Source organism: Pseudonaja textilis, chromosome 2, assembly GCF_049901715.1.
Source record: "Pseudonaja textilis isolate UNSWEBS1 chromosome 2, rPseTex1.2, whole genome shotgun sequence".
In the NCBI taxonomy this organism is placed as follows: Eukaryota; Metazoa; Chordata; class Lepidosauria; order Squamata; family Elapidae; genus Pseudonaja; species Pseudonaja textilis.
The window spans coordinates 137,392,944-137,406,556 of NC_141991.1; the positions used below are offsets into that span (position 1 = coordinate 137,392,944).

Sequence of the window (13,613 nt, forward strand, 5' to 3'; positions counted from 1 at the left end):
TTCTCAGTCATGGTAGCCAGAGGAAAAATTGTGGATTTGTGGTTACCTTGGAGATGGAGATGTGAAGGTGACAATGGCTGCTGTATACAAAAAGGCAAGAAGAAAGGTGTTTTTTTTCCCCCAATAGCAGCTTTCTACAGAGTTTATCTGTTAGCCTTAATTAGTTAATAACACCTCTGACTTGGATAATTTCTTTTTTTTTTTTAATGTAAAACCTCTTGGCAAGTATGAAGCATTAGGAAATAAAGTTGTTTTAACAAAGAATTTTCTGAAAAGGCAAAAAGAGTTGCTTGTGGTTTAATAATTGCATGAAATGTTTCAGGAAGGCTGAGCAAGTGAAGAAGGGGTGCTCCACAAGAATTGCTTTGAAACTCTTTGTCTCTCCACAGCCATTTTCATATCAAGGGGTAGAGGTTACAAAATTTCAAGTTGCAAGACTGACATCCAAGCAAGCATCATGTTCGGAATCTTCTCAGTTTAGAAATTACAATACATAAACCCAATATCGTTGAAGAGCTACAGTGATATGGATTCCCAATTGGTAGTATCTATGTGGTGGCTTTTGTGTAGAATTGTAAAACATTTTGATCTTGGCTAAATAATGTTTTTCTCTTTCGAAATTCATGGGAGGAATGGAATCAATCCCTTAACAAGCAAAACTGTTGGAGTTGATTTTCAGGTAAATGATATTTCAGTATCAATCAAATACGAGGTTAAAGAATTCTGTAACAGTGATATTCAGTTCTGGATTTGCTTTAAGACAGCAAAGCTATACAGGTAGCCCTCAACTTACAACAGTTCATTTAGCAACTGTTCAAAATTACAACAGCAATGAAAAAAGTGACTTATGACCATTTTTCACACAACTGTTGCAGTTGTCATATGATAGTCATATGATCAAAATTCAGATGCTTGGTGACTGGTTCATATTTATGATGGTTATATTGTCCTGGAGTCATGTGATCACTTTTGACGACTTTCTTGATAAGCAAATTCATTGGGGAAGCCAGGTTCACTTAACAGCCCATGTTACTAACTTAACAATGATTCACTTAACAATTGTGGCAAGAAAAGTTGCAAAATGAGGCAAAACTCATTGAAGAAATGCTTCACTTAGCAACATAAATGTTGGCCTCATTTGTGGTGGTACGTTGAGGACTACCTGTATTGTATTCCAGAAAATTTTAGAATTCTATAGAGTACACATAATCAAATGACATTTAGCATAACTTGTTTGGTTCCATCCAGTCTTGAGGTAGAAAATTTAAAACATATACTGTATATTGACCATTGGAACTCCGTTTCTCTTCATTACTGTAGAATCCAAAGGTTGAGTTCATAGACTGGATGAAATACTATTGTAGTTAGCCTACTTTTCCCTGACTGGCTGATTTACAGCAATTACAAATTGAATGGCTTAGTATGATGTGTGAAGACAGCCCTTTAATTAAATGTCTTCTATATCCAGGAAATTGACAGTTATGAGTCCCACTGTGTCTATTTTTGATTTCTGATTGACTGTGGGGAAAATGTGATGAGACCCCAATCCTTTCTGCGCACTATGCTCTTAAGCCCAATTAGGTTGGTTCATCCACTTTAAGGGGTGTCTTTTATTCCTAAGGAGCATCCTAAAGACTCACCCCAATCATAAACCATGATTTGTGTTGTAGCCATTAAGGATTAATTAACAAACCATGGTTAAACACTTATTGAAAAATGCAACAAAGTCCCTGGGAGTCTGCAGATGGAATCTTGTGATACAGTTAGAATGGGGGAGCTCAAAATGGTTGACAATTTGTGGGGAGTTTAGTAGACAAAATGGGTACAGTGGAAAAGTTCTGTGCATTTATTTTTTCCCTTATATTATTAGGAGGAAATATTTTCTTGAGAATTGACATTTTGGAGTGTTATCTTAATAGAAATGGCCTAGGGATTGTTCATCCTTGATTTGGTGCAAGACGTCAACTCAGCCTTCAAGTTGGCCATCAAAAGTATAGAGCACATTCAAAAGTTGTAATTGATAGCACACTCAGAATGTACATGTCCTCAAAAGTAATATCAAACCCTACATGGGTGGGTAAAATCAAGAAAAGTAATAATAATGCAAATTTTAGATCTATTCCAGTAAATATTAGTACAATTCAGAATCTTAGTGCAAGAGGAATTTCCTTCACATAGTTATTAATGAATTCATTAAGATGCCCCCCTCAAGTCTGCTGTGTTACTTCTTCCTGGAAGGTGTGTTCATGAGAGGGCAGATGTCAACAATATATAAATCCATTAGAGCAGGGGTCCCCATGCTGGCTGGAGAATTCTGGGAGTTGAAGTCCACAAGTCTTAAAGTTGCCAAGTTTGGAGACCTCTGCATTAGGGTTACCCAAAGTCTGAAAGTCACCTCAGCTACTTGATTAAAAGCCAGTCCTCTACATTTCAGCATATTGATGTTGCGGCAGAAATATCAGAAGATGCTGGAGGAGGAAGTTGATGATTATTTTAGTGACACCAATGATATGATTTCATAGTGCTTGGGAGAAAGCACTATAAGCCTCTATTTTACCAAGAAAACCACATAGATGAGATAATATTAAAATGAATAACAGTTCCCCAGGCTGGATGATGCTCAAAATGCTATTGAAGAACAGCTAAGGATGTTTCTAATACTAAAAATGTTTATGACATGGCTCAATGGCTTGCGATATCTAATTGCTGATGTCATGCAGGCAAAGAAAATCTGAAACTGCAAAGACAATCAGAGTAGAAACATGAAATGTCAGAACGTGGGGAAGCTCACAATTGTGAAAGATGAATAGAGTCAACTACATGTTGACATCTTAGGCATTGTCAAATCAATATGGACTGAAATTGGACTCTCAGTCTGAGGATTATGCTGTTTGTTATTGTTCTAACCATTCAGTTCCTTCTGTTATAGCAGCATATATGTGGTCAGAGGCTGACTCTGGAGCAAATGATAAACTGTTCATTGCTAGTTCCAAGTCAAGTAAAGGAGGAAGGAAAAGGCCTTCCAGTTTCCACCACATGATCTTGAGCTTATACTACCATTTTCAAGAAGAACATCAGGAATTGATGTCCTAAGCCAAATCTAATTGAACCAGAGGAACCGTGAAATGAAACAAAAAAGGGATGAATGTGAAAAGAGACTGCCAAAGACCAAGAAATGAAAGAAAGCAAACTGGATGTTTAAAAAAATGTTTTGGTGGAAGTTATCAATTAGAGAAACCAAAGAAATATCTCAGGAAGAATTTCAGAGAACTGTCGGAAGAGTAAAGAAGCAGTATTACAACATGTGATAAGAATAGGAGAAATATACTTTTTCCATAGCAGCTCCTGCCCTGTGGGACACTTTGTTCCCTGAAATTGGAGAGGTTTCTACCCTCATCAGCCTTCCATAAAGCTTTTGAAGATCTGGCTTTTCCCCTAAATAATGGAATAAGATTGAAAAATTGCACATTAGAAGTTTGACTTAGCACTAGGTCTTCATTATTTTTAATGCTTTAATGTGTTTAGTTTTATAATACGTATATATGTTATATAACTTCTAATTGGAAGTTGCCCAGAGATGGTTAATAGATGGGTAGCTATATGCATATTTAAAATAAAATAAATAACATTAAAGCTATCATTAAAAAGGCACAACAAAGAATGTTCTTCATGCGTCAACTCAGAAAACACAAGACTACCCAAGAATCTGCTGGTACAGTTCTACAGAGGAATTATTGAGTCTGTCATTTATAGTTTTCTGTCTGATTTAGTATAGCAACCAAACAGGACAGGCACAGACTTCAACAGATAGGACTGCAGAAAAAAATTGGAACCAGCCTGCCTTCCATTGAAGACCTGTATACTGCATGAGCTAGAAAAAGGGCTGAGAAAATACCTACAAACCCCTCACAACCTGGACATAAACTGTTTTAACTTCTTCCCTCAGGATGTTGCTACAGGGCATTGCATGCCAAAACAATTAGACACAAGGTTAGTTTTTACTCCTATACCATCACTCTATTAAACCCATAATTCCCAACAGCACAGTCTATGCCGAAAGTTATTTAACCATGTAGCAGGACTGTACTACTATTCTTCTCATAATTCCTATTATTTACTCCTATTGGTTTCTCATGACTATCATTTTGTTGGTTGTATCTTATGATTTATGATTTATCATTTTGTTGCTGTGTGTATACTGAAAGCTTATGCTTATGCACCAGAAATAAATTCCTTGTGCAACCATTCACATTTAGCCAATAAAGAATATTTCCTATTCTATTCATCAGAGAAGAATTCATATAATGAAATAGCGGGGGAGAGAAGTAGGACAGAGAACTGATTTACCGGCAGCCAGACCAGGTGTGAGCAGTATTCATGGCAAAAACTCTCCGATGGCTAAGATCCTTGCCTACTTTGAGGAAGGCTGGTGCCAAAGAATGAGATATCCCAGGAAGCAGTCAAAAAAAGGAGACTGAAAGGAGGGCCTCCACCCTAGCAGTGTTGGACGTGAAGAGCCAACCAAAGCCTATATAAATAATCCAGCCAGAATCAGGATCCTTTAGAACAGGGGTGTCCAACCTTGGCAACTTTAAGACTTGTGGACTTCAACTCCCAGAATTCTTCAGCCAGCAACACCCCTGCTTTAGAAAGAGGGATCAACTAATTGCAGAGGTGGAAAAACACCCAATATTAACAGTACCAACAAGAAATGGTTGCTTGTTTGTTTATACAATGTACATAGGCACTGATTTCATGAAAGTGACTCTGAGTGGCATGCAAATAACAACAGGAAGAAGGCTTAAGTCCCACCTTCCAGCTAGGTGACTTTTGAGGAAACAAATTTTTGTTCCCTGTTGGGTCCATTTTTAGTGACCAGGAAAAAATATATATCACTAGCACTCCCAATTATTTCCTAACATTATGAATTTGGAAATTCACTGAAACTAGTGTGAATCCTGAAATTGGCAAAGCCTAGTTAAGAAAATAAACCACACTTTTCTTCAAATGGCAAAAAAAAAAAAAAAACCCAGGCAAACTCTGCAGCATTGCCCCATTATTATATTAAATCTCCCATTTATGCTGTAAATAGCAATCTGTGTGGTACTTTGCAAAATAATAAGATTTAGTCTTGACGTGCTGCATTAATGAACCCACTGAAAGGCCACATGCATTCAGTTCCTTGCTTCAGGTCAGCCTTGCAAAACCCAGGACCTTCCACATTTATTTTATTTCAGCTCCAATGACTGCTAGTTCTCCTCTAAGCGAATAACTACTTTTTCTCCTATAAGCTTTTTATGGACACCAATCATTTTCTGAGATTTGAATATAATTTGAAATGGCAGGCATGTACAATAGGCCAAGTTTATTGGAGAAAAAAAAATGTGTATCAGTCCTCTGGTCTTTTTTATTTATTGACTTACTTGATTTATATTCTACCTTTTATTCAGCTCAAGGGGATTATTTAGTGCTTTCTCTTCTAACAACAACGTTATAAAGGAGTTTGCCTGTACATTTATTTATTGTTTATCCTGCCCAAGCACTACTTCCTCCCATTTCCATCGCAATGAGCATTCGGAGAGGTAGGTGAAGGCTGAATAACTGGCCAAAAATCACCCAGTGAGCTTTGGAGGTCAAGGGTGGACCAAAACGCAGCTCTCCTTTGGGCCAGTCAATTACTTAACCACAAAACTGCATTGGCTAACCAGATCAGCTTGCTTTTCAAGAGAAGCTGGGATTTCTGTTGTCATACCTTGAATCCAATGTGCAAACCTAAGAGGCAATTTGGCCAAAAGAAAGAAAAACGTATTATTTCCAGTTTGGAAACGTGCAGTTCAGAAGATACAGGAGAGCGGGGTGGATTTTATAATGCTTTGCTGCTAGGTACTTGCATGAGAAAATCTGCAGTCAAGAGAGTTGGAAATGAAATATTAAGCCTATGTTTTATCTGACTTTCAGCAAGCAACCTGTATCGATGAGAAGTCTCAACTTCAGGCATCCTGATGGGTGCAAATTTTTGCAGCACTGAACAGTCAGAATTTGTTTCTCCTCTTGGGCAAAGCAACCCATCTTTCCGGGTCAGTTTGGGACAAATCTCAGCCCTTGCAGGTCCTCCAAGGGCTGGACGGATCTGATAGGCTACTGCCTCCTTTGGACCTGTGTTTGGCCTGCAACTCATGCCCAAATCCAGGCTCACATTTCTCTGTGTCAGCCCTGCCCATGGAGGACAGCTGTTCGTTCCTTTCTTGCTCTGTCACTCTAACTGGGATCATCCGAAGCATTTACATCTTGAGACCCAAGACGAAAATTGAATTTATCCTTGGCAGATCTCTAAAAGATGTTGGGGAGCAGGGAAGAGAGCTGAGTTTGGGACAGTTTGGGAAAGATGCAATTAACAGGAATACCTCCTTTCTTTTAGAAAGTAAGTATTTCCACCCCTTTTTCTAGTTTGATTCTTTCTAAGTTATTCTTTTTCTGAAAAAAACCTCACAGGGATACAAAAATCTTTTTGTTCTGAGAATTGAAAAGATAGAGAGTAAACTGTCCCCTTTGAAAATGTGGCCTGTAGTTCCTCCTTGTTTAAGCTTTCTGTATTTGAGACGTGTGTCTGTCCAATTTATGGAGGTCAAAAATGGCTGAATACTAGAAGATCTGGAGAGGGGTTGGTATCGCAACAGAAAAATTGCATTTTATGATTGCCTGTAGGCCAGGGAATATGGTTGAGATCCTTGCATACTGCAACTTGTAATTTGAGCTTCTGCCAGCGTTCAAGACTGGCCTAAGATTTCATTTTCGCCAGACCGTTTTTTTCTAGATGTTTCAGTTTTCTGCAGGGAAAAAAAATGGCATCTGTTACCAATGAGCAAGCCTCATGCTGAGAAGGAATGCGGTTGAGGTTTCAATCTGTGGCCCTTTGCAGCTCCCAGGAGGCAAGATAAGGGCCTGCTTCCTAGCTTGAAATATGAGCAATGATTTAGTATGTGGGACACCACGGATCCAGAATGGAAGGAAAGGAGAGAAGCTAAACTTTGAGCAGAATTTGGACCCTCAATGCTTGAGGCAGGTTCATTCTCCATACAGCCCTGAGATCAATTGGAAGGTTATGGCTTGAGTGGATGTTCATCAAGGCATGACAAAAGCCATAGGAATTGGGAAGGGCTGACCCACCTGGCCCATTACAGAGGGCTTTCTGTCCTTTTGGGGACAATCAGAAATTTTGGAGATAAGAGAGATGCATTGGAAAGCCCCAATGTTTTCCCACTGAGAAGCTGCACTTACATGACTGATGGCACGCATGAGCTGGATTTGGTCACTCCCTAGCCTTGTCACAAAAGTTGAGGTGACAATATAAGGATCAGAGGAAAGCACACAGAAAAAGGCCTCCCCCCCTTTGGTTTGATAATGGGGCTCTATCCTAGTACTGATAAGCAATAGCCCTTTGGGATGTGGGGGGAAAGTAGGTGGCCAGATATAAAATAGAATAACAGTTGGAAGGGACCTTGGAGGTTATCTAGTCCAGCCCCCTGCTCGAGCAGGAGAGTATATTTCTAGATGGTTCAGAAGGCAGGGGAGGGGAGAGAATTACAATCATTCTGTGGTATTTGTTCTTAGTAAAATTTAGGTATTTCAAGCCAAATGTGTGACCCATGTTGCCCATGATGACATGTGGCCCTGGACAGCTAGTAATGAGGCATCAGAAGATAATAAAAAATAATGGAATTGTTATTTATTTACCTTAATTTTATTCTATGTTTTATATTCGGCCCAAGACAATTCTTCTTTATTCAATGTAGCCCAGGCAAGCCAAAAGATTGGACAACCATGGTGTACACACATCTCTGAGTGTGTACAAACTTGTCTTTTTTTTTGTTCTGGGTAATCAAAATAGATTGGAATTAGAAATAAATAAATGTGTCCCTAATTGCCTAGGAATGAGACACAGATTCCTAGCTGATACATAATAAAACAGTTAGCTTCTAGCCCTTCAGTGCTCTATCTAATCTGATTTTTAACCAGACACTAACTGCAGAATAACTTATTTCTGATCTGGTATGAGATATAACGGCTTTTCAAAAATTGATATGTCCTTTTATTTTCTTTAATCATAATGAATTGCTCCTTTCCATACTCCCTTTAGGAAGAGCAGTCGGGCAGGAAAATAAAAGAGCTCTATCTTTGAATTTTGGCTGCCGTACTTGATCCCATCAACTCCACCATGGAAGTCCTGTGTGGAGATTTCATTATAGATTTAAAGGTGCTTTAGCAGTCAGGCTTTCTCAGGAATCTAATCAAACTACAGTTCCTAAGATTCTTAGGAAGAGGAGCCATGACTTATTTCCAGCACAAATTTGTAACAGAAATGTCTCTTTTGTGTTATGATTCTTGCAGTTAGAAAATAATCTTTAGAATGGGTTTTAAAAATAAGTATCTATTCACAATGTGTAATTTGAATTGCCATCTCTTTTTCATCCATACAGTAGTCTGCCATTTGACCAGTTGAATTTTCAGAAACATCTCTGAATTAATTAAAGATAACTAATCTGTACTAGCTGGCAAAGTCCCTAGATAAGTGATAGTTAGGGGTCTATATACAACCTGAGAGATTTGTTGAAAAGGCATGCTTTCTGGGAAAAAAAAGAGAGAGCCAATTCTCTAGATAGTAGTTTGCTTTTTCCCATCCTGTAGTTAGCAGTGGAATGCAAACACCGTATGATAGCACAACCTAGAACTAATATTTGCTCCAAATCCAGTGAAAGGAAATGATTGCATTTATTTTTCTCAAGAGATACAGTAAAATGAAAAAATAAAGCTCTGAGGTTGTTCCTTGCTTGGAACAAAACGCCCTATTTGCAAGGATGGTGATGGATTTTCAAAAGACTGACTCAGTCTGAAAGGAGCCCCCATTTTGACAAAGTTTTGACAAAGACTGTGTCTAATTTGATATAACATTTACTTTGATTGAATAATATGCATTCAGTTTTATAGTTGGTTCCCATTTATTTCTAATGGGTTTTAAGCTAAAACTTAATCCCAGCACTATTTACCCACAGCTAGCGCCTAATGTATAAGCATTTTTTCCCCTCCTGTATATTTGTACACAGTGTAAGGTGAGTGTGGGAAAGAAAGAGGTTGTATGCCAAGGAGATTTTCCTATCACTTCTACTCGGCTTTATATCTCCTGCCTGCTGAGGTACTTGTGTGCTTCTAGAATGAATATTTCCTCTAGGGGAGGGGTGTCAAACTCGCGTTGTCATGGCAGTGTCACATGATATATTGTGACTTTCCCCCCTTTGCTAAACTGGGTGTGGGTGTGGCCAGCGTGTGGCACATCTGGCCCATGGGCCGTGAGTTTGATACCCCTGCTACAGAGCTTCTTGGATGGTTCTAAAATCTTAGAAATCGTATAACATGAGCAGGAGATCCCAATGCAGAGAATTACCTCACATGTCAACCCTGAGCAATTTCCAAAAGGGAGAGCTAGAAACAGGAAGAACAAATTTCACCTCATTTAGGGGAATGCAGAGATAACTTTGGAAAATAAAAGACAACTGAGATTGTCCTGAGGGAAGGCATGAAAGAGAAATTCAAAATAACTTCAACCATGGTTTACTTTGGGATAAGAAGGGCCTGAGGGAAAATGGCGGGCTTTCAAAATGTGGTTATTATGCCTTACAACAATAAAGTATGGCATTCCTGTAATTCTTGCAATGTTTCTTGAACAGGCCTACCACAAAAGACTGGCATCCCTTCTAGGTTTGAGCTAAGCTGCAGAGGCCTTCTAGTTGCTATGTCCTTAAAATACTACCCTGTTTCTCCAACAATACAGCCTCCCCCAATAGGAAGTCCCAGCATGTTTTATAGGCATGAAATGAAATTAAGCCCCTCCTCCCAAATTAAGGCCTATATTAAAACATGCGAAATGGGGAGGAATGGTGGGGGCGCTTGCTGTTAGGAAATACTTTTGTTGCACACCCAGATATGGTGCTGCCTGCGTTGACCCCGATACTAAGTGCCTCACCAACGCCAAGGTCAACATCCAAGCCGTCGCCGCCCGCCCACCAAAGATGCAAGGGGGGGGGGGAATTAAGTCACCCCAAAAAGGTGGCCTAGCCATTTTGGGGGGGCTCAAAAAAAAAAAAAAAGAGCCGGCCTTTTTATATGAGAGACACGGTATCTGCCTAGGACAATTTTTCTCTAATCTGGCATATTCCAAACACGTTGGGACTGCCATTCCCATAATTCCCAGCCAAATAATCCATCAGAGGGAGCTTCTGAAAGTTGTTGACTTCCAGCACTTTGCTGGAGAAGAAGACTGCCAGCTATTTTTCCAGCAATATGCGAAGCTGTGGTCCTTTATGTTTTTCTAAAAGTATCAAAAAGTTGAATTCTTCATTCCTTGCCGGATACATGCAAGACATGTTTTTGCTCTTCTGGAGGAGGAAATACTGGCCAGAATTAGTCAAACCTTTCACAATGGTTTTGCAGGATTGAAAGCCAGAATGGGCTGCTCTAAGTTGCAAACTAAATTGAGAAATACTGCTTGAATAAATTGCCACTTTCCATGGGAGTAAAGCCACTTATCTCAACAAATCAGTGTCACTAAGCTCTGGAAACTAGTCTTTCACTTCAGAAATATTTTCTGCCCATCTCTACTCAATAGATTGGTTTGGATCCTGTTTTCTACAAGTAATAGAGTTAGATTGAAGTATTAGGATTGCAATTGACTTTTAAAGACGAGCATCCCCTTCCATGCACACAAAGGATTGGCAGAGAAATATGATATTTTTGGTGGTACCGAGAGATATCTAGCTTGGCCTTTGAACGGCAAGCCAGCAAAAATTAGGCTCTGAAAAGTTGAAGTGTTTGTCTATACAAGATAGAAAGGAAGTTTGATTTAATTTCCATTGTTGGCTAAATATCACTGCAGTGGTTGCTCCTCATGATTTTAATACTATATCCCTTTTGCCTTGTTAGAAAGGTAAATTTTGTACCAGTTTTTGGGAGAAATTCTGGAGGCCCAAGCAAAGCTTTTGAAGCATTCAGTAGTTTTCATTTGATTAGTGCATACAGGAAAAAAAAAAGATTAAAAGAATGTTCATTCATTCCCATACCACCACTTCCCTCTGCACCATGGCAGACAGGGAGGCAAGCATTTCAAATGTTGCAACCCACTCTCTGCATTTTTTTATACTTACTATTCATGGAAAATGGTTCCCAATTTATATCTGCTAAATTGGGTATCAACTATTGGATTTCAGGACTATATCTTAAGTCTCTTTAAAAAAAACACCACCTTATAGCCATAAGTCAGTACAGTGAACAGCTGGTCATGCATAAAAAGGCAGCCAAATGGATGCCTTTATATCTCTATCTCAAAGTAATCCTCCATGCATTAAACGGAGTAGGCTATAGTTACAATAAAGTTTATGTCATCATAAACTTCTTAAAGCCCAACAACATACAGTCATATTTTCTGCCAGAGACATTCTAACCAATTTCTACTTTTTTTTTTTTTTACATGTTTTATTTCCAAAAAAATGGCTTAACTTTTCAAATGATAGAGGAGGAACTGGAGCTTATGGAGAGGGCAGATATCTTGCATTAAATGGATTTCTAGTTCATCCCCATCTTCTTTTCCTATTGGGGACAAGAAAGACAGTCAGAGGTACTGCTCAGCTAAGTGGAGATGATTATGTCACTTCCTCCTAAAGGGAATAGAACCGAAATTCTCTTCCCCAATAATGACTTTTAGCATCTTATTAGATCATCTATCAATGAAATGATATAAAGCCTATTGTCACTGCTATTATTCTGGTACATCGATTGTTGAATGACTCTAGATAATACTTTGAATCGCTAGTTGGGAAATGACCTTGGAATAGATAGAGTTTCTCCTTAATCGCTTGTGAATATTGTATTGATTATTAATTATAGAGTAAGATTTCCGCTCTATTCATAAACCCATATTGCTCATATTTTAGAAGTTCTCCATACAATTAGAGACAAGGCATTTATTTTGGATAGAACTGTGGTAGACTGCTTTATTAAAGATAATAGATGCAGTGAAGAAGTTATTTGGAAGGCTAAATATGTGTGGATCCAGTTAACCCTGCATTCAGCTTCAAAAGTGGATATTGGGAAAAAGGCTTTTGAGGTAATGAAAAATAAAATTTGTAAAACTGAACTGGAGTAGCATTTTGCTCTGCTGTCAAAACAAAAATGTTGTGTAGATTAATAAAGCACTAGTAATTTGTTTTCCCATTCCCATTTGCAATTAAAATGATGCAACAAAATACTCATGATTGTATAGATTTGAAGTCTTATTAAATTCCCTCCCGGTCTGATGAATTCTGTGTCCTCTCTATTGTATCAGTTAAAATGGGGCAATAGTTATTGGATGGAAAGTGATACTCCGTGTGTTCAAAAGTACCATTTTTATAGGTTTTTTATAGGTTTATGGTTAAGTGTTGCTGCTGAAATTGCATTCTGGGGATAAATGTGGCTTAGGTTTAAATCCAATGTGAGTATTTGCATTTTCAAACAGGCCTGTAATTTTGACATTTAAGTGTCAGCTTCCTCACAGTGGGGAATTATAAAATGTTATTGCCAGTGTATCAAAAGTATTGGATGTATGACCCAACCAGATAAAACACCAGCTTTTGCTTCTTCTTCTTTTTTTTAGCAAAGAATTGAAATTTCTTCCATGTTTGTATTTTATCTTTGCATCTGTTCCTTTTTTTATGAAGTATGACAGAAAAAGAGATTCTTGAGCCATCCGCTTCACCTATATCTATAAGGGGGAAATCTCCAGAAGGGGTAAGTGTTATGGGTTATTCTAGGAGGGTAAGGGTGTAAATTCTATCTCCCAATTCCTCCACAATCAGCCACAGGGTCTTTCTGGAGTCTTTTCCAACCTCCTGTCCTCTGGATATTTTGAATTATTGACTGAGAAGTCTGAGAGTTGTAGTCTCATACATCTGGAAGCCATAAGGTTGAAAATCTGCTCTGGAGAGACATGGTTATTCAAAAAACCCAATGATGCCAGAACCTTTTAATGACAGCCTTTGGCCATAATGGCTGCAACCAATCCTCCCCTTTCGATTAAGGTTATAGCCCATCCTAAACCACGTCTACTGTGTTCATGAGGAACACATTCGGTTTACAATTAACTATTTGGGCTTCGTGACTGGAGAAGCTACCTCCTCTTTACCATTATTTCTACCAAAGGCTAAAATTGCTGCCATTGGTCCCACTTGTCCAGCCTCAAATTTAGCAGAGTTCTCTTTTCTGTAAGACTTGTCCAATGGGATTTTTGGGAATGTATTTTCTTGAACAGAGGTCAATGTGCTACAAGGAACTAGTTGTCAATAAGGTATTAATAATGTTATTACTAATTTTTAAGTAGAGGAAAAAGGGAAGATGACTATAGAGCAAACTGTAATGGAATGATGTAAGGATTTTTCTTCTGTGCAATGCACAGTTCTTCCATACTTCCTTGCTTATGAGAATACAAATTCTAATACAACCCATCATGTCCAATAAAAAAACATTCATGGGGGTAAACTAATAGTTTAGTTCAATTGGAGAAACATTTTGAAAGTCCCATTATCAGA

General features: G+C 38.5%; 1 protein-coding gene across 2 annotated transcripts in view; it reads left to right on the top strand.

The window, feature by feature from the left end:
- Positions 1-6,188: 6,188 nt before the first annotated feature.
- Positions 6,189-13,613, top strand: part of STAC3 (SH3 and cysteine rich domain 3) — a 31,343-nt gene continuing 23,918 nt past the window's right edge. Inside the window, exons 1-2 of one of the 2 annotated variants that reach the window (XM_026713864.2) lie at positions 6,189-6,421; positions 12,747-12,816. In XM_026713864.2, the coding sequence (XP_026569649.1) occupies positions 12,748-12,816 (69 nt within the window). In that variant the 5' untranslated portion in view covers positions 6,189-6,421; position 12,747. The remainder of the gene's footprint in view (positions 6,422-12,746; positions 12,817-13,613) is intronic. The other variant, XM_026713865.2, reaches the window with a different exon arrangement.